General features: G+C 26.2%; 1 protein-coding gene across 2 annotated transcripts in view; it reads right to left on the bottom strand.

Moving 5' to 3' along the window:
* LOC135930422 (E3 ubiquitin-protein ligase UBR2-like) overlaps positions 1-20,739 on the bottom strand; it is a 32,833-nt gene extending 12,094 nt beyond the window's left edge. Inside the window, exons 1-26 of one of the 2 annotated variants that reach the window (XM_065467215.1) lie at positions 20,618-20,739; positions 20,297-20,577; positions 20,173-20,251; positions 19,967-20,128; positions 19,792-19,919; positions 19,600-19,738; positions 16,171-16,357; positions 15,920-16,024; positions 15,760-15,796; positions 13,359-13,410; positions 12,676-12,774; positions 9,519-9,600; positions 9,307-9,385; positions 8,900-9,005; positions 8,544-8,734; positions 8,262-8,410; positions 5,171-5,370; positions 4,203-4,815; positions 3,806-3,930; positions 3,461-3,513; positions 2,918-3,072; positions 2,293-2,477; positions 1,895-1,991; positions 1,639-1,724; positions 502-586; positions 24-242 (exon numbers count right to left, since the gene is read on the bottom strand). In XM_065467215.1, coding sequence (XP_065323287.1) covers positions 24-242; positions 502-586; positions 1,639-1,724; positions 1,895-1,991; positions 2,293-2,477; positions 2,918-3,072; positions 3,461-3,513; positions 3,806-3,930; positions 4,203-4,815; positions 5,171-5,370; positions 8,262-8,410; positions 8,544-8,734; positions 8,900-9,005; positions 9,307-9,385; positions 9,519-9,600; positions 12,676-12,774; positions 13,359-13,410; positions 15,760-15,796; positions 15,920-16,024; positions 16,171-16,357; positions 19,600-19,738; positions 19,792-19,919; positions 19,967-20,128; positions 20,173-20,251; positions 20,297-20,577; positions 20,618-20,662 — 3,739 coding nt within the window. In that variant the 5' untranslated portion in view covers positions 20,663-20,739. Of the gene's footprint in view, positions 1-23; positions 243-501; positions 587-1,638; positions 1,725-1,894; positions 1,992-2,292; positions 2,478-2,917; positions 3,073-3,460; positions 3,514-3,805; positions 3,931-4,202; positions 4,816-5,170; positions 5,371-8,261; positions 8,411-8,543; positions 8,735-8,899; positions 9,006-9,306; positions 9,386-9,518; positions 9,601-12,061; positions 12,161-12,675; positions 12,775-13,358; positions 13,411-15,759; positions 15,797-15,919; positions 16,025-16,170; positions 16,358-19,599; positions 19,739-19,791; positions 19,920-19,966; positions 20,129-20,172; positions 20,252-20,296; positions 20,578-20,617 lie in introns of both variants that reach the window. The other variant, XM_065467214.1, reaches the window with a different exon arrangement.
* Positions 20,740-22,057: the final 1,318 nt, after the last annotated feature.

The following is a 22,057-nucleotide window of genomic DNA, read 5'->3' as shown; positions in this document are numbered from 1 at the left end:
ATATTAGATTACTAAATATATACCTTTCGATTCTTCTGTTATTAAATTGGATGGTATGCTATCCCATAGATCTTTATTGCCTTTAATGAAGTTTTTTTGAGCCCTATTCATTTGGGAGAGGATTTTGAGTCGTCGTATTTTGGCTAATTCACCCCGTTTTTTTCTCTGGGTTTCGCTGCTACTACTACCAGCTAAGGTTATGGGTGTTGTTTGATTAGATGGGCCTGAATGTTTGGAATTTTCTGCATAAAAGCATTAATAACAATGCATTGTTAAAAATTCCTAGATCAGCATAGTAAAAATATGTTCTTTTCAAAATCTTTGACTTATAATTTTGATAGAAGATATAATATATAATTTTATAAATTTGAAACTAATATTTTTCATCTACTAACATTCTCTAATATCGAATGATAAGTATTTATAAATTATCCAAACCATAAGCGTTGAAGAATAATTTTAACAAAAAAAAACAATTTTGGCCATTTTCTTTAAAAATACCTATCAAATTGTGTGTATTGTCTTCTTTGAGTGAATCCTCGTTTGTTACTTTACTGTCGTAAATTTTAGTAACTTCGTCGTAAAGCTAAAAAAAAATATATATAAATATGTATACATTATTTTTTAAAAATTAAAATAGGAAATTTAAAGATTTTTTTTTTGTTTGATATTTGAATTAATAAAAAATATATGTGGCGATAAATTAAAAATCCATTTTCAAAAAAATGTTTTTTACACCTTAATACAAAGTAGTTAATTGGTTAATCTTTCTTTTTGTTTTAAAATTTTTCAAAAAATTATATTGTTGATCAGAGCCTTAATTTTATTTCTAAAGAAAAAATAAACAATAAAAATATAATTATAATTATAAAAATTTTTGCACAAAAAAAAACTCGACAAAATTGGTTTATAACAAACTTTAAGGATAAATTCATAAAATGAGATCTTACTATAACATTTCAAAATTTATATCTGTAATGACCACTTATTAGATGAGGCCAAAAAAAAATAACACTCGACTCTAGTGTGTCTGTATATGGTGTAATACATTTATACTAACATAGACCGACGGTTTCATTAATTAAAAAAAATGCATTTATAAGTGTACATGTGAAAGTCATTTTGACGAAATGTATTTCAATAGAGCCTACCATGTCATTGACTACATTTGACTTCTATAAATGGTGCATATACTTTTAATAAATGAATTGAAGGTCTAGATTAGTATTAATTAGAGATTTGCAAAATTAGATCCGAGCTTGGCACGAACAGATACTGGGCCTGGTGTATTTTAAGAAAATAATTGGGCCGGGTCTGGTCGGGCTTATTTTAATATGATATCGATACATTTTGTCAAATAAATTGATATATTTAAAATTCTTACAGGAAACAAGGCGCTAATATTTTTCAGGCCGGGCCGGGAGGACAAATAATTTTTATTTTGAATTAGGGTTTTTTGGACAAATATAAAATAATTTCGTTCAGAATCGAGCCAGGTAGGACAATTTTTTTAAGAAAAATTCGGTCCGAGCTTGAAAAATTAGGTCCAATGCAAATCACTAGTATTAATGTCATTGGGTGTAGCTGATGATTTAAAATACTTAATATTACATTTTAAAATTGTAATAAATAATTTACGGATAATGTATATGCAACGAGGAAATGATTGGATACAAATTTGTGATCATCTTTCGCCAAGAAACGTAAATGATCAGAAAACCCATCTGAAAATAAAAAATCTCATTTATAAAGCATGGTACTAAAAAATTTTTTGGAAAAAATCTAGTTAAAATCGGAATTATGATTTTTTTAAAAAAAAAAAAAATACAGTTGAAACTAGTATTAAGATAAGTTGCTCTATAATAAATATAAGGTAAAAAGTATCATTAATTACATAATTTTGCCTTCTTCAAAAAACCAAAGTGGATGTCATCAAACTCGGTTATCCGTCTTTTTTCTTCATACAAAGCAAGACATATCAAATGTAATACCTTGGAATTTAATTAATAAACAAAGCTTAAGTATAATTTATCTTTTATTTCTTTCTTTCCTTCCCTTCTTACATAGGGTTTAATTATTAAAAAATCTTCAATGAACATTTGAAGACTGAGCCCAACATTTTGCGCAAAAATCTTTTAAATTTAATCAAAGCTTCGGTAAGTATTCTTAAAAAATAAAAAAATTTCCATTGAAGATTCTGGATAAATATTTTTTATTTTGATGAGTTGTAAAACCCTGGCTATAAAAGGCATCAATATACAATTGTTATTATTCATTTTGGTATAAAATTACTTCGTGAACGAGTATATCGGTGATGAAATGCGACAATTTATTGGAACCGATAGTATCCGCCAAATCTTCGTGGTGAGCGCATATCAGTACACATAATTCAATTCGAATCAAGAGATCGCTACATAAAAATTCGGAAATTATTTCAAATTGCGGCAAAAATTCTGGCGGAACTGGAGGTGGGCAGGCTTAATAAATATATAATTTGTAATATTTATTGTAAAGCATCCATTAAGGTAAAAAAAAATTATTGTCATATTAAGGATGCGATGAGTTAGTGTAACTCATATTATTATGGGCGACAATTTTGTACTTTGGAATGTTTTATTTTATCTTTTATAAGAAAATCTCAGATGGGGTGATAATTCATAAGAATTTATAGGATTAATTATTTATTTGGTTTGTATAGTTTTAGAAAATTTGAAGAAAAAAAAACTGGGATTCACTTTATTTCCCTGACCAGCACTCCTTATATACTAACTAGGTTAAGATAATATTCAAGATAAATGATATTTTATAAGTTTAAAATGATACTATTCACATTTAAAATGGTACTTGGAAGAATTTACATTTCAATAAACATTTAAAATATGTCAAAATTTTTTTAAACACGTATTATATAATTTACCCTTTTCTTGAAGGGTTTCACACTTCCGGATCTTTTTGTATTCCTCGGCTTTGGATTGTTCAGATTTAGTGTAATGGTAGAAGAAAGGATTATACCTTTTATAGAATGACCTTTTGAGGACGTATTTCGTCTTGGCCGTTATGTCTGTAGTTTTTCTTAAAACAATTAAATGCGAAGCATTTAGAATCATTTAAAGGGTCTTAAAAAAATAGCGTTAATGCCTTATATTATATATTATTTTCCTCTTTCTTTTACATTAGGTAATATATTTGCGTAGTATTCCTTAAATTGTAATATGATATAACTTTGCGGATTAAATTTAAATTAAGAAGAAGAAGAATATTAGTGCCCGTTGATCTAAAAATTTCTTATTTCTCTTACTTCAATCCACCATTTCTAGGCTCTAGGAACTAACAAAAAATTTAATTATACTAAAATTTGGTCAAGGTAATGACAAAAATAGCGTCAACCAACACAAACAAATTCAAAACTAATTTAACGGATGATTTAAAAAAAATATTTAAAAAAGAATTATAACTTTACTTTAAAGTAGCGATTTTGGCCAAAATTTTTTCAAATGACGTATTTTTACCAGCCTTTTTTAAAAATTTGTTTGTTTATATGTAATAATTTTGACATCAATATGCAAAGTTTGAAAAAAAAATCTAAGCAAAAATCTTATTTTTCAGGAGTGATTTTTGCCCAAATTTTCCTAAAAATGGTAAATTCTTTTTTTAAAAAATCTTTTGCAATTTTCATGTATAAAAATCTTAAGATGTAATAGAAAATTTTAAATAAAAAATATTTTTGACCAAACATTTTTTTTCAAACCTCAATATGTAAACAAATATATTAAAATAATCTATAAAAATAAATGTAAGGGTTTACATTTTCGGGGAGGGCTTTGACCAATTCGCTATGGCTAATAGGGCCAAGGCACAATTGATGTAGGATTTCCCTTTCCATTATGTCTTCATCGGTGACCTTGCCTATTCCTACAAAATATCTTTCGCCTTATTTTGTGTATATTAAAATATTATGAAGTTAATTATTAAATATTAATCGTTTTTTAAATATAAAATGTAGAGGGGGAAAAAAATTGAAAGAAATTAATAAGCTATTTTATCTTTCAAGGTGTGGTGTAATCTAAAATTTCTTATAAATTGTCAATGATTGCACGATAAATTACCACATATAACATAATAATCAAAGAAAATAATCACTATATACATAATTCATGGTTTATACTATTATATATTTTAAAAACACAAATGGTCTTATAAACTTATAATGACTATGACGAGACTCAGAAATTCTTCCAGCATAACGGCATTCTGTCTCACAGTCTCCTCGTCCCCTTCGAACGCAGAATAAGAATTCAAATTATCCTTATTTGGTTCTTTCGCGGCATTATTATCAGACCCCTTGCTTTTCGTGTTGTCAGAACACTCCTCTTCTCCAGCATTTGAATCAGGATCTTGCTTGGTTTTAATGTTTAAGGTAGCTGATTTATCTAACACCGCCTGCAAAAAACTTATCAAATTATATTTGCTTGACCAGTAAACCAAGAGAGTGTCACACTTCGTATCTCTCTCCGTTAGATTGTTGCTAATCATCGTTGTAAGGTCTCGATATTCTTGCATTCCCTCCTGAACTCCTTGTTTGGATTGTAAAGTCTTGCAGCTTCCGCCCAAACTGAGAGAGGTTCCTATTTGGAGCATAGCGATATCCCTATCGTACATAAGGGATCTCCATTTGGCGTTGTGGTATAGGTACACTTGATTTAATAGGGAGTAACCGTTACGTCTCCACATCCCGGCCTGAACTTGGGCACAGAGGACGAGCGTGCGCATAGGATATTCCATCAACTCGATTGGGGTGGGGAATTTGGAATAGTCCTTTATATTTCGGGATTAAAGATGATATAAGGGTTATATAACATAAAATTCATTTTGGTACAATGGTCAAGTAGTCCCTTTATATTATTGGGTGGAATGTTATCAACGAGCTTGGGATAGCCATGACAAAGAGTCAAACATCATTTTAGATCAAAGTTTTTAATTGAATAAAACTTATAATATAGTTAATATTAACCTTCGATAAAGAAAAAAGGTTCTAAATTACAAATCACTATCTTAATTCTAATTTAATCTGAAATTAAAAGTTTAGATATTAAATTAGTAAAGTAATCATGTAAAATTTCAAAATATATTAAAGCATTTTAAAAATATCAAAAAAATTGATATAATATACTTTATTAATTATAGTGTCTTCAACCAAATTACACTTATCGGTACTAGAAGGTAAAGCAGCTGAAACTATTGATTGATCAATTTGATCCGAAATGGTTTGCTTAGTATTGGCTATCGATGATACTTCATCCGAATTAATCCAGTAATTGACTTGGGGGGAGAAAAAATTCATGCCGTATTGAAAAAGATGGATGTATATGCCTGAATGTATTGGAATAGGTAGTTAAAGGGGATATTTATAAATAAAATTTTTAAATGAATGTTCGATTAGCCAATATATTTATAAATAATTCCCATTGATTTATTCCCATTGATCAAAATAGACTAAAAACCAAAATATATTCTAATTCCAAAAAATATAATATAAAACAAGTTTCGTATTTAAATGAGAAAATTAATTTTTAAAATATTAATGGATATATAACATGTGTATATGATGATAAGTGGTGGTTAGGATATATAATCGATAAAAATGATATAAATAAAGAAGTAAAAATCCAATTTTTACACCCTTGTGGACCTTCAGCCTCATTTAAATTTCTTCTGAAAGATGATATTTTAGTGTTGCCTAAATCTCATATACTCTCGCTGGTCAATCCTTCTACTCCTACCAGTCAAACATATATATTATCTCCCGAAGAAATCTCACAAGCTAGCCAGGCTTTGTATTCCTTTAGATGAAATAAGATTTAATTAATTTATAAACTATCTTAATTAGGCTAAATTTGTGAAGATTTTAAAAATTTATGATCTGAATTACAAATAAAAATATATAATGGACATTGTAATCGATTTAGTATGATATATATACATTAAAATATTTTTAATCAATAAAAAAAATGAATTTTAACATATTAAAACTATTATATATAGCGCCCAGAGTTGTTAAAGTAGCTCGCTACTTGTAGCGCGCTACTTAGCGCGCTATCTTTTTTGGTAGCTATAGCTAATAGCCGCTACTTTTTTTAAAATTATTTAATTTTTTAGCGCGCTACTTTTTTTAAAAGTAGCTAAGTAGCGCGCTACTTCGCTACTTTTAAAAAATATAATGAATGTAAGTATAAACATGAAAATTTAAATATAATATCATAATTAATTATAATTTTTATAATTTATTATTTAATTTGGAAATTTAAATATATTTTCAATTTTTAATTTATATTTTCAATCTGTGTTAATAATCTAAAATGGCATCGCCCATGGATATCCAAATTCTTGAAAGTGATTCAGACATGGAAGATTCAATGGAAGAAAATGTACTTAATAACTCTAATAACGATTTCCCATTCCCTAGATTTGAAAAAATTTTTTAAATAAATATTAAAACAAAATCTGGATTCAAATTCCTGTGCTTAAAATGTAAAAAAAATATATCATCAAATCAATCGAGTAGCTATAACCTGAAGAAACACCTAAAGGTAAATTGTTATTTTTACATTATAATATTATTTATTTTATTAGACTGTTCAAGCCAATTGCTATAAGGAAATAGAGAAACATATAAAAAATTTTGGTATAGGAGAATCTTCATTCAAAAAGACAAATACTATCCAAACCAAATTAACTGATAAACATGCCAATATTTCACAAAAATAGGCTGATAAAGTAATTGTTGATTTTATAATTGACACAGTTCAGCCATTGTCCTTGGTTGATAATCCATCATTTACTATGATGATTAAAACTTTATCCCCTGGCACAACAGTTTTATGTCGCCAGACACTTGTGGATAAAATAGACGACAACTTCAAAGTGATGAAAGATGCTCTAATAGTAGAGTTATCAGATATATCTTATGTATGTACCACGGCAGATAGTTGGACACATAACAGAAGGTAAAAACTTATTTATATTTATAAATTGATCTGATTAAATATTTTTAGAGCTTCCTTGCCCTCAAGTGCTAGTGTAGAGAGATTATTTAGTAAAGCAAAGCTTATACTTTCTGATCGTCGCTCTAGACTTGGGGATGATAATATTGAAATGATATTATTATTAAAATGCAACAAATTAAAATAAATATTTATTTATATTACTTATTTTTTTATAATCTAAACTAACTATATTTTTATATTTATAAATGTTTATTTTTATATATTATTTATTATACATTTACATTATAAGCAAAAAAATAAATAAAAAAAATTTGTTTCATTTGTTTCTAAAAATTTTTTTATAAAAAGTAGCTTAAAAGTAGCTAAAGCTACTTTTGAAAAAAGGTAGCTAATAGCGCGCTACTTTTTTTGACAAATAGCGAAAGCGGTAGCGCGCTACTTTTTTTGGCAAATAGCTATAGCGGTAGCGCGCTACTTTTAAAAATAGCGTTTAACAACTCTGATAGCGCCATCTATTTTTTTTAAAGTATAAAATTCGCAATATTTTTTAAAATAAATAAGCCCTGCTAATTGTTGAAGAAATTATTAAAAAAATAATAAACGGATAATATTTCTTAAAAAAATTAAAAATCGGAGATCATATACATTTCGAAATATTAATTTCAAGTTTTCAACTGACCATAAGATGACCCATATTTTATCAAAAATTAATTTTGATGTTTTCGCCATAATCATCAATTATTAACTTAGCTATTGATATTATATTCAATATTTGATCATATTTAGTTTAAAATTAAAAACTAGTTATTTAACATCAGTAAAAAGCAAAAAAAGACGTTTTTTAGACCTTTAACCCCGAATATCTCCGCTAATATAGTTGCTAATGCGCTAAAATTTTGTTTATAATCTAATGGGAACATATATAACCAGCCTACGATTTTTCATCGAAATCGAAAGGGGTCGGCCGAAAAGTGATTGATTTGACATGGAATGACCCCAGTATTGCCTATAATCAAAGTGAGCAAAAGTTTTAACAAAAATATCCATTTGATAGAATCTGGGAATATTTTAAATGAATAAAAATTTCAAAAATAATATATTAATTTGACACTATTTTAATAGATGTACCACCTGTAATAATTATAATTAGCCTTGATATTCAAATGTTTACGTGTTCTTTGCAAGTATTCATCAAAATAACTTGGAAGTGTATTTAACATGGAAGTGTATTTAACTATAAGATATATAAAGGCTAACCTACAAACATCCTAGTAACTGGCAAATGAACAGACACGGGCTGTACTGATACATCGTACTTTATGGCATCTGCCTTAATCTCGTTATTACCGTTTGTTTCTATTGCAGTAATTGATGAAGTTTTTAGGGTAACATTCTCAATCTTGAACCTATTATATTATGCATTTTAAAAAAAATTGAATAAATAATGGTTTATATATATTCACAATAAATAGTATTTTATTGCTTAGCTTCTTCCCTCCCACCCCAAACACTAATTTTTCAAAATGGGTGTTTCGAAACTTTTTATTCAATCTCCAAATAGCCTTGCAAGTTCTGATGTAAGCTTTGATCAAAATTTGCTTGTCCGTAACTATCCATTCTTCCAATGATATAAGACACGGGATCAATTTATACATAACGTTAAAGGCTGTCTCCCATTCGGGTTCGTAGTCCAAGTGTTGACCGATTTGGCGTGTTACCGTATCCATGTTCTAGTTTGATAAAAAAAATATGTTTATATTTTTAAGTTATATAACAACCACTAAAAAAAATATATGCAAAAATTTGAGCTCAAATATTAAATAGATAAATAAAATAGTGATTCTCGAATTATTTGATGAATATAAAAGTTTTTAAAAAATGTAATATTTACAAACTTGTAAAGAGCAAAGAAGGTTAATCATAGAATTGAATCCGTTCAAAAAATTCTTTTTTAATTGTTCAGTCCATTCTGATTCTTTAGGAGGCGATATCATCAGGTAACTAAAAGTGTTATTAATAATAATAAATTGTATTTTTTACTCGATGATTATTGTTAATTATGTTGGAAAAAAGGGGGGGGGAGTATACATCGGGCTTCGGGTGGGGCTGCCTCTTACAGTCCTACCCGAGTCCGAAAATATAAATGTGTGAGTCCGAGGTTCGTACCAGGCTTCGGATATCCCCCGCGCTAGGCTCTAGTTGATCCTAACATATAGTCAGACACGCATAATATGAAGACGTATTATAAAATTTTATATTAATTATTATTTGTATATTATATGTAGAATAAGATATTTATTACTGCAAATCATTCAAAATGTATTGGGCCCTTCTGAATGTATTATTTTGTTGATTTCTGTCGAAGGATAGTTTGCCATCAGCTTTTAGAATATAAAGATTGATTAGAATCACATAGTAATTATAAATAAATATTTCTGTAACATTTCTAAGCAATGTCAAATGATAATAAAATTGTAGGCATACATTAATCAAAAAATTAAATTTAAAAAATACCATTTTTGTATTGTTGGCACACGCGAATGAATGTTTCTATGACAACAGCTAATACATTTTTATTGACTATGAGAAATCGAGACTTGTTTATTATGACGTGAAAAAAATATATTCATATTTAATAATTAAAAAAAAGTTTTAAATGATAAATTTGAGAGAATATCAGATCAGGTAGGGTTGGTAAGAAAAAGAATTTTTTGATTTAAATCATCTGTTATAATTATAATTAAAAAAAATTTACATATTTTCCTCGGGAAACACTGAGAAAAAACTATTAATTAAACACATTCATTTTATTACATTAAAAATCTCTTTTCCAGTGAAATTTTATGAATATTGTTAAAGCTATTATTAGATTGACTAAAAAAATACTTTACCAAATATAATTAACAATATTTGATATTGCCCAAATTATTCTAATTAAAAACATTATAATCAGAGGTGAACCGGCAGGTTGAAATAAACCGATATTTTCAATTCTAACCGATACAAGTAATGTGTAGCACGTTGGTTTAAGCCCTGTCCTGATGAAAACGCACGTTAATATGCAAAACATACCCTTACATAATCGCGCCGGGCCTTTTTTTCGCAAGGAAACCGACAAAACTTTGTTAAATAGATAAGAATAATAAGAAAAAGTGCACTAAAAATCCCTTCCCAGTTACTTAATTCCATATAAATATTAAATTTAATACTACATTTTATAAAAAGTAGCAAAATATATAAACTTATCTTGTCAAATGGAATATTTAGAAATAATAAGGGTATTACTTCTTTTTCTTGCAATTATTTTGCTCTAGTTATACTATAAATTCATTAAAAAATATATTCCCTGACCCAAAGCTAAAAAAACATATTTTAAAATATTTATGTTTTCTTTCATTTTAAAAAGCAGACGATTTCTCCAAATAGCATTAATTCTTATTTTTTTTTAAATCGATCTACAAATTTTTTAAACAGATAAAATATAAGAAAGAAAGCGAAGGTAAAATACTAGACTTCTGCCTAACATGTTTAAATAGTAACCATCCTAAAAACCTATACTAAATAATAAAAGAAAGTCTTGCTAATTTTTTTTCCTTTTCTATTTAGCTTTTTAACTTTAAAAAAATTCTTGTCGCTGAATTTAATTCATACTTTGTTGCGAAGAATACAACATGTAAGAAAATAAATCAAGAGCTACGAGCTTCGTTTAAAAATTCAAAGGTATGGCATTAAATTATATATTCAAAATAAATATTTTATGATATATATATATTATGATTATATTCAATTTTTTTTTAAAACTTGGTATCGGTAACAGATATCCGTAATGACCGATACCGGATTTTTGTCAGGTAGTTGCCAAAAAAAGCAACAGTGCATCTCTGATTATAATTAAAATAATAATTCGGTTTGCAATGTTTTATTTTTAATTTAACTATAATATTTTATTTTTTATATTAAATAAATCTAAGATTAAAAGGTAAATCTTTTTTTTATAAATTAGAAATTAATAATTATATATAAAACTTTGTATCCGAGTTTTTTTTGGAGAATGCTTAAACAAGATTTTGCATCAAATTTTACCCTAAAATTACAAATCGTTTTTGTTGATAATCTTTTTTAGTATATCTTTTGCGTAAAATCACAAATATTTTAAAAATAATTTTTTTTCTATCTTCTAAAATAAAAAATTAATTAAAAATTTTGGGCGAAAAAATTTTTTTTTTCAAACACTGCTTTTTAAAGAATATATTTTAATCAAAATATTGAATATTAATAATTTTATAAGGAGAACATCCGAAATAATTGTAGAGATTTTTTTTTCCTTAAATTTTAAATAATAATATTTTTTAGAATGTATATTAGTTTATTATAAAAATAATTATTCAGGATTACTTCGGTATTTAAAACTATTTTTTAATAGGATTTTAGCAAATAATACAACTTATCGGATAAAACGAGATTTTTATTCAAGAAAATCATTGATTTTAATCAATTCGATTAAATCATACCTACCAACCCTAATGCCATGTAAATTGGATTTTTAAGATAAATACTATTTCAATCCTATAATATTGCGGTGGGGCTGTAGCCGCCATTGTAAAATATTATATTTTTCTTTTTAAATTCATTTGGCTTATTAATTTTATAACTTTTCTACTTTATATAAATTCTTATTTATTATATCAATTTAATCTTATAATTAAATTAAAAAATTACATAAAAATTTATGTTTCTTTTAAAAACTAATAATTGCTGTCAGAATATTTTAAGCTTTCTTAATAAATAATATAATTATTTTTTCAAAAAATATTAAAACTAATATAATACTTACATCTGAATAACTATTTATATATAATATAGAAATCCTAAAAAAAAATAAATTAGATTATGATAACTTAAAACGAGGAAGGAAATTTTAATATCAAAATTAGGATTAAATAATTATTTTTTAAAGAAAGAACATAAATCAGTTGCTTTTTTTTCCCCAAGAAAAATTTATTTTTAAAAAAAATTGTTAAATTAAGATAAACATAAAAAAATAAAATAATTCTTACAATAGAGGGAGTGGTAAAAATCTGAACAGATATATCTGAAACAGAATCATCGTACCAATGCTCGCTTTCTATATAATCGTGCGCTATGGTAGAATAATGCTTTTTGTTTAAAAAAAGGAAAAAAAGCGTCTTTTTAAAAAATTAATTTATAAGCGTTTTTAGTCATATAATGTCCTTTTACAAATCCATTGCATCTTTTACCCTGCTTATTTAGATTGAAGAATGAACATTATGTTTTTGAAAAAGGACATAATAAGACTTTTAAACAAAGCTATGTTTAAGTAACTAAATATAAATATTCTTTGTAAAATAGTGAGCTTGCTATTAATTTTGTGGAATAAAAATAATTCCGGGAAAAATCAAAAATAAAGCAAATAAAAATGTTTGTCCGAGCATCCTAAAGATCCGATTCATCCAAAAAAAAGCCGGCAACTAAATAATATATCACAGTAATAATAGGTTATAAGTAGTAACAGAATTTTCAAAATTTTCTAACAAGAAATTTTGCTTGTATCCTTTCAAGGAAGACAATTTTTGATCCCTTCCTCGTTTTAAATACTCTTTTTATATTTTTGATAGGATTTTACTTTGGTAACAAAAAAATAAATAGTTACAAGAGAAGGAACTGTAAACAGTTGAACCGAAATACAGCATATAGAAACTAAATGATCCTGTTCCTCATCTATGTAATCATCCAAAATTCTAGAGTAATGCTTAAAAATAATAATGTATAAGAATTTAAACAATTATCAATAAATTAAGCTACCAAAAAATGAAGTAATCTTTATTTACAATATTTCAGGAAATTGTAATTGAGTTATAAGAATATATTAATTTTTTTTTAAATTAAAAACTATGTCTTTTGTAAACTATCCTATATTTATTTACCAGTAAAATTTGTGGATGTAAAAAATGAGAGGTGTTGCTAAAGTTACAGTTACATCACAAAAAAAGTAACGGGTTTCAGTTAATTTGTTACATTTTCCTAAAAAATAAGAGAATTTTAGTAACTTGAAAAATTTGTATGTAAAAAGTTTACAAGTTACATTTTAGAAGATGTTTTAAGCTATATTTAAAACACGTTAAATATTATTTCGAGTTATTTCCCTAAAATTTAGCTAGTCATGGGTAACCAGTTACAAGTCGAAAGTTCATATACCTGGATAGGGAAAAATGGAATTTAATGAAAAAAATTTAGTTACTTGTAAAAATAAATGATCCGTAGTTAGGTTTGGAAGTAGTATAAGATAAATTTAAATTTGAAAAAAAAAATTGTTTTTATAAATGTTTTCTTTACTTGTGTGAATAGTAATGCTAATTTCTTTTTAGTTTCCGGGTATAAAAGCATGCTATTATTTATATCCAAAAATAAATTAAAAATATATCAGTTTACCACAATCATAAAATTATGAATCATAAAAATTTAGTATTATAATCATGCCAATTCCGAAAAATCATCCAACCGCGAAAGGCATTATCACCCTTCGACCATTTCTACTCAAAACGATACTTCCCGCAAAATGTAATTTTAATGGATGTATTTACCCCAAAAATGTTATAGCAAATTTGTTTACGCGAGAATATCATGGCAAAATTTAAGCATGGGTCTGCTTAAAATAGTTTAGCTATGAGGACAATAATAAAATAAAAAACAGCTGTTGGAAAGCTACATTTTCAACGGTCTGCCCATGGTCCCTAGATTTATCCCTGTTCAGAAAGGATCCTAATTCCAAATTCTAATTTTATTATGTCCTTGATTGGCATCAAATTTTAAAATCAGTAAAAACCTAAAAATAATATAAATTTATTTATAGATATTTTGTTAAAATATCTTTTGTTAATTTTTAAAATCGACAAGTCTTTTTAAAATATAATTTGTGAAATTTTTTCTGCACAAAGATTTCTCAGATTTATTATGCCCACACTATTGTAATATTGGCCAATATATTTACTTATTGCTGTAAATAAGTTAAGGAATTAATCATACTTTTATCATTTAGATAAAGATACTAAATAACTTTCTTTATTTTCTTTCTTTAATTATCGTAGTTAGTGAATGGAAAAATTTCATATCCCCATAAAAATGGTGTGTCTTTCATAATGCGCTCAAAGGACAGTCCATCCCAAAGCCAAAAAGATGAGGAAGACTGATTTATATTAAAATTATATATTTAATGGGCAAATTATAACTTAAATTTTTAAACTTTTAGACTTCTAATAGAAAATGATTAATTAAATATTTCCTAAGCTTTTTTTATCAGTTATTCATTAGTTACTGGTTATAATTTTCCAAAATATTTAAAATGTTTTAATGGATATAAGAAGAGGAGAATGGTTATTTAAATTTGATATTATAGAATTTAAAAATGAATCTATAAGAAAATATTGATCGAATTAATTCAAAATTATTAAATAAAAAAAATAAAGTTTGATTTATTTATTTGTCATATATATATTATGCATTCGACCATTATAGTAAGGCCATTTCCAAACAGAGCGTTTTTTTTTCAAAATGGTTTATAAGATATTTAGGTTTTTTTATTTCCAATCAGAATCCCCATTTCAGACTCCATAAAATCGCGACAAATTATTATCCAGTGTTTGGAAATAAATAAATAAAGTTACCGGATTTTAAAAAAACGTTCTGTTGGGCCTAAGGGAGAAAATTTATTAAAAATAAAATAATCGGCTAAAGCCTTGAATAGGATGATGAGGTACAAGCTTATTTGTCAGCAATTTATATCCAATTAACCCATTAATGATCAACGTGTCATATATAGTACAGTTTCTATTTATTGATTTTTCACATATCATTTTTTTTGAGCTGAAATAATTTTTAAAAAATTTTTTCTTTCCTTCTATACGATTATAAACGTAGCAAAATAGAATTTTGATTAATATAATTATATAATTTACTTTATAATAAAACCTTAAAAAACGTTAATTATTTTTATTGAAAATAACGTGGAGGAAGTGAATTATTTATGATTGTTGAATCATCATCAATGATATCAATTGCCACTCGGCATTGGTAGTAAATAAATTATAGCCCTTCTATTTTTTTTAATCCTCGTCGGATAAATAATATTTGATATTGAGGATCGGTATATATACATATATATATATAGTAACCCTATCCTCTCCCTCTCCTAACACTACCCCGATTTTTATATAGACAAGCATAACATCGTGAACATGTTTATTGCTTTTTAGGTATTTTTTGTGAGAAACAGTTATTCTACCAAGAATATTATAAAATAGCAAACTATAGAGATTAAGGCTTGATTGTGACATATAATATTATTACTTATTACTGACTATTCATTCATTTAAAATGCGTAATTAATAGAGATCAGCTGGTGCGCATCATTTGGGTTTCCTATGTAAATAATTTACATAAAAAAATTTTTTTAAAATATGAATTTCATTTTTTTTAAAAAAAATTTCTTTATAGTAAACCAAAATGGCATATCTCATCACCTGATCTGTATTCAACAACACTTCAAAATGCATTTTGATAAATTAATCGTCATTCTAGAAAATTATTAATAAGCCATTCAATTATAGATAGATTTTAACAATAAGGTGATTTTTTTTAAAGTTTGGGTGACAATGCGTTCATGGTAAGCAATTCAGTTTAATAAGTTCCCCGGAATTGGTAAAAAATATAAACGATAATTCATTATATCTTTTTTTACTTGGACATAAATAGCTCGTGACATTTCATTCTTGCAACTATAAAAATTTAATTAAATATTTTAAAAAAATGTCTAAAGAATTTGGTTTGCGCGCAAATTATTTTATATCATTATAATTTTTTTATATAATTTATTTTTAAAAAAATATTTAATTAAAAACTTTTCCAAATATGAGTATCGTATAGTATGATGTGTTCTAAAATGCAGTGCTCATCTTCGTAGTATGGCTGAGTCGTTAAATTGCATAAAAGTAATCTAAGCCCATCTTGCGTTTTAAAAAGGGAGAATATTTTTTAGAAAATATAATAATTTTAGTATTCAAATTGTATGATTGATGTTAGTAATTTATGTGTTAGAAAATGTATTAAAAGTACGGTTAACGCAACGAACAGTTGGGAATCATATGCTTACCAGAATAAGCTATAATGTAATTGATCCAAATAAGTAGTTTGTAGGCAAAATTTTGGTGGGCAACCACTATGCTCTTGAATACTAAAACTTTGAGGGATTTCCCGCCATGTCTCGAGGTCGCTCGCTCGATTGTGGATTTAACCCTGTCACACTCTAAAACGTTGGCTACCATAACTGGGCTTCTTCCCTGTTTTAAATTATGGGGAAAAAAAATTTTTTAAAAAAATATAAATAAGTAATTTGTGTCAATATTTGAATGATAATTCTGTATACTGTAAGCAATACACCAATCCCTATCTCTGCGCAAACGTGATCATATGATTAATTTAGTTTAATACTTTAATTTTTTTTACTCAAATTTCGTGTATGTAAACTTTTTTAGAGAAAATATTATTTTTTGAAAATCACATGATCGATACAGAATTGGAATGCTCCACCTCGATATTTTTTTAAAAAATTTTGAGTTAGGAGTGGATTTTAAGTCAGAAATTTAAAAATATTTTGACGTTCCAATTTTGCTTAATTTATAATTTTTTTGGTACTACCTATCAATATCATTATTTTATAATCACCTGTTGTGCGCCATTTATTAAATTATATATTTTAATAAATAATTTAATCATGATAAAGAATACATTAAAATTTAAAAATAATTAACAATATTAAATTATAATTTCTATGAAATAAATTAAATATGGCTATATCATATATCGATGATTTGCATTTAGTTACATTGATTTCTATATTTTTGCATTTATTTAATAAATTCTATAAATTGATCATTTTTTGTTTTCGCGATTTAGAGATTCTCTTGCCATATCTTTATAAATGGGCCCCTGTTCTAAACCGCTAAATGAATATCATGCTTATACCCCTTTCTATTTATTCCTATAATGAAATAATGCAATATTGGAAATAATATCAATAGATGCTAAGCTAGGGGAGCTTATAATTATATTTCAATTGAATTTTTATTAAATGGGGGAAATAACGTTATTATTCTTAATTTGGAAATCTATTTTGGAAATATTGAAGATTATTTCACGATTTTTTTAAAAAGCTCAATTAAAATACAAATGTTTACTTCACTTAGCATCTCTTAATATTATTTCCAATATTGTTTCAAAAATTTTCTAGATATAAGCAAGATTCCAAATTTTTTTTGCTTTTAAGATTTAGATCCCATTCAAATTCAGTAAATCAAGTTTCATTTCATATTGTTTAAAGATCTCTAAACGCCTTTGCAAAATTTGTCGCATTATAGATGACCAGAAATGTCATAATTCATGATAAATATCTTTCAATATATTAGATCATAAGTATGAGTTTCTGCATAGAAAAACCAATGCTACTGAAATGCCTTTTAGGAGTGAAATAATAGCTTTCTTAATTACATAGGGAACTACTTTCCATAGGAATTTTTTCTTTTTAGTTTCTAAAACCTTGAAGGTTTTATTTAGTAGACCTCTAAAGTATTTATTAATATAAATATAGTTATTTTTCCTTTTATTAGCCATAATTTATTTTACCTTTTTCCTTTCCATAAGACTATCACCAAAACCTATAATATCTATTGGTATTTTATTTCAGACATTTTATATAGCCGTAAAACCGTCAAAGCATTAACAATAAATTTTAGAAACAAAAATCAAAATCACTCTCTCTATTGCATTCTAGTTTTTAAAATTTAAGTATAACAAGTAGAAATAATGGATTACATTATATTTCTACTTAATTCTGTTAAATGTTTAAAACATCTAAGATTTAATTTCCAATATTTATTGTTTTTTTTAAAGGTTTTTATAAAAATTATTTTTTTTTAAAAACAAAAATTATATTAATGACTCTAGATTGCTTACAAAATTATAGTTCAATTCACAAGTTATACTAATAATATCAGAGTTAGACAAAACGTTACAAATAGGGTTACACTACAGGTAGTGTTACGTTACATAATGTAACGCTCCTATAATCTATCAATTTGAAAATGTAACGAAGGACTCTGTAACCTTTACATATTTTGAGTAGTTTGTTTTTCGTTATTTTTAATATTTACTCATTGATTCTGGTGTTGTTAAAAGCCAATTTTTAAAAATGCTCGAGATTTTGCTAATAGATGTCTTTTATGTCATCAATGAGCAAAATCTTTAGGTTTCAGCGATATTTTTCTAGATAAAATATTGTATTAGTCGTTTTTAAAAATCGGGTAAAATCGAGGCGTTTAGCATAGTTCATTCATTTACATTCCAAATGGATATAAAATTTAGAATAATACATGACTTTGTTTAAAGATGAAATTATAAATTCGTCTATTAACGGCTAAACTTAAGCATTCCTATTTAGCCATAAATTCCCATCCATTCTTATAAATCACTCTGGGGAATATCATTCACTGATAAAATAAAAAGGCAAGATCTTTTGATGGCCACTGCAATATATAAGATGGCCTGCGTTTATTCAGTCCTTGAGAAGTAAACACCTATATTATAAGATGGCCTGCGTTTATTCAGTCCTTGAGAAGTAAACACCTTATGAATAATTTATTCCCAAAGTTGGAGTTGGATTCTACAAAATTTTGAAAGATGTAGGGATCGATCAATACTGCATAAATATCCGATAATCAAATATATTCTTATTTATTATAATACAAATTTACCATCCTTTACTTTCGTCAATCGCCTATTTCTATTCCTAATTTGATTAATAGACCAAATAGAAGATTAAATGATGTTCTATTTAAAAAATTAGTTCATTTTTATTAAATGCTTAAAATCAAAAAATAAGAATAAACTAGTGTGTATATTTATAGTTTATACTGTCTAATTATTTAAATGACTTGCAGTAAAATGAATGATTATATTTTTTTTAATGTAATGAAGAGTTTTTGTAACTGTTACACGTTATAACAGTAATGTAACTAATGATGCATAATAGGCTATAAATCTTGCAGGCTTAGCCTAAAAATCTGTGAAAACAACTAGTCAAAAATTAGGCATCAGCCAAGGAACTTGGATATTCATCCATAAGCATTGCACAAGATAATCCTAACCTTAATTATTATTTCTTTATATTTATTATGTAATGGCCAAGCTCTTTAGTCTATGCCTAATTTAGTTTAAGCCAATTTTTTCACCTAAAAACTTATTTTTCAAAGAAAAAACTTGACTAAGTAAGCCATTTGGGAGTTGACTAAAATTATTCAATTACACAATACTAAATGCAACTGTTAACCATTTTTGAGGTGGTGAGAGTAATTTACTATATTTTTCCCTTGTGTAATGGTAAATATTATTATTTAAAAGTAACATACTCAACCCTAAATAATATAATATAAGATCATTTTTATTAAAGAATTAATATCCATCCCTGTATACATGAAGCACTCCAATTCTGGCCTAGATGATGTGTTAATTTAAGAATATAAATTACTTCTCTATCAACAGTTGTGGCAAATTCTACACCCTCTTTATGGCTGCAATCAATAGCTCTGCAAAGTGTATTTATGACTTGTTCGTATGTATGAATTTCATCATTGTATAACATTGTAACATGATTTTCATTTGGAGCTCTATTATATTTTTATTTTAAAAAAAAATTAAAACTTATTATATATTTTATCACATGGAATCTAAAGCAGGAGGTAAGTTCAATGGATCTTGCCAAGTTAACATTAAAACACTATATTGGATGGTTGACATTAAAACTGATCCAGCTCTATTAACTAAATTTTGTGAAAGTTTATTTAATGCCTAAATATTTAAAATATATAAATTATATTTTAATAAATAATTTCCACATTATTAGCAACATCTTCTAATTCTGATTTTAATGTTGCCTCAAATTGAGAATTTTCTTGTTCAATATTGTTTTTTGGCATATGCATTGTACAGTAGGGATCCATTTTCCAAGCTTCAATATCTCCACAATCACAAATTCCTCCACCTGAGCTGGTGAATATCTTTAATAAATATATTTATAATCATATTAAGCAATATTGCCCACTTTATATCGATGCTTTTTATGTTCACTATGCTGAAAACATTCTGAGCATAAAACACATGTACCATCTGCGGCACAATCACTATGATGCACTTGTATAAAAAATAATTAATTAATTTTGATTTACATGCAAGAATAAGTTGGTTGACCATTTTTGAAAAGTTTGCCACAAACATTTGGCATGACATCTTCATTTTTTAACTGATTGAAAACTTCATCTGGATCACCTCCACATATAAAATACTCCATTGGTTTAAATAATATATCATTAGCAGATTTATCATCATCTATCAATTGAGTTGGGTTATTAAAGTTAAAATCAGGATTATATATTATGGGTATATATTTTTTCCAGTGATGATATAATTCATCCTTTAGGTTTCCTAATGAAAGGCTTTCTTCCCATTTCTATCATATACTATAATATTATTTATTAATTACATTAAACCTTCAATGTTAAATTTCGATTGAAACTATCTAATTTATCTTTCATAAGGTTGAATGAACGTTCCCAAGTACCCGTTTTAGTAACATTAAATTTATTTTCTATAATCTAATATAAAGGTGTAGTCTGAATAAATTAATAAAGTTTATAGTATATTCCCCTAAAAAATAACCATGTTTTTTTATAAGGAATTGTAGTAGATATTTGCTTGGGACTCTATATTTCACTGTCACATCATTGCGCAAGATGTACCATAATAGTTGAGAATAGGAGACATTGCCTTTCTTGCTCAAATTTGAAGTATCGTAGTTGAGGCACAAAGATGTTTGTATAAATAAACACTTTTAAATTTATGAAGAAGAATATTTTTGAACACAATAAGTTTATTGGTAGAATAAATATAATCTGTCTAACACAAAAAAGTTATTTTATACACAAAATAAATATATGATTAGAATATAACTGAATTACTTTTGAATGTTTTCTCAACATAAAATAAATTATTTTAAATATAAAATAAAAGCTTTTTTTATATAGGTATTAAAACAGTTTTGAATATTATAAAATGAAATATAATTTATATACAAAAAGATAAAATGCAAAATATAATAACTAAAATATTTTTTTTTGAATAAACAATAGTTTAAAAAATAACTAAAACATATTTTTGATAAAGAAAAATATAAATCAAAAAATTGTCTTTTTAACAATTTACTCATTTTTTTTTAGTTTCCCACGTTGTCTATCATCTAATTCTTTGTCTATCTTACCGGTTTCATCCTTGATCGGTGATTGTTTGTCGTTTGTTTAGCTTGATCGTTATTATTTGTCAATTTCTTAGCCAATAATATAGTTTTCCCAGCTTCTAAATGTCCTTTATGTAATTCTTGTAACATTTCATTGCTCATTTTGCGTGGTATTATAATTCTGTTTTCTTTAAAAAGACAATTTTTTATCAAACTTAATTCCATTTCCATATTTTTGTAAGTTTTATTCTTTATTAGTTGTTACCTTTCCTAATATTATCAATAATCTCCATTAATTCTTTGTCAGCAGCAGTTTCTTTCATTATCATTTTAAAATTCACTGGTATGTCCTATAATTCATTTTCAACTTTTTCATCATTCACATTTTATATCATGTCTTCTCATCTGTGGTAGATGCGATAAACAATCTGGTACAAAGTTGCATCTTCCAGCTCTATGAACTATTTTGGAATCATGTGCCCCCATCGCCATATTCCATTTTTGTAACCTCGTGAAAAGTATTGCCTTTAAAACCCTTCGTAAAAATATACACGAGTGTCTTGTGATATGTAATTATTGTTTATTTTGTTCCGATAAGATATCCTTGAAATCTTTTCATTGCGTAAATTATAAATAAGGCTTATCTTTCGATGTTAGTATAATTTGTTTCTGATTTTAACAAAGTTCTTAAAGCAAA

The sequence above is a fragment of the Gordionus sp. m RMFG-2023 genome, chromosome 5 (genome assembly GCF_954871325.1).
Source record: "Gordionus sp. m RMFG-2023 chromosome 5, tfGorSpeb1-WG-v2, whole genome shotgun sequence".
NCBI classification, from domain to species: Eukaryota; Metazoa; Nematomorpha; class Gordioida; order Chordodea; family Parachordodidae; genus Gordionus; species Gordionus sp. m RMFG-2023.
This window is presented reverse-complemented; position numbering and strand designations above follow the sequence as displayed.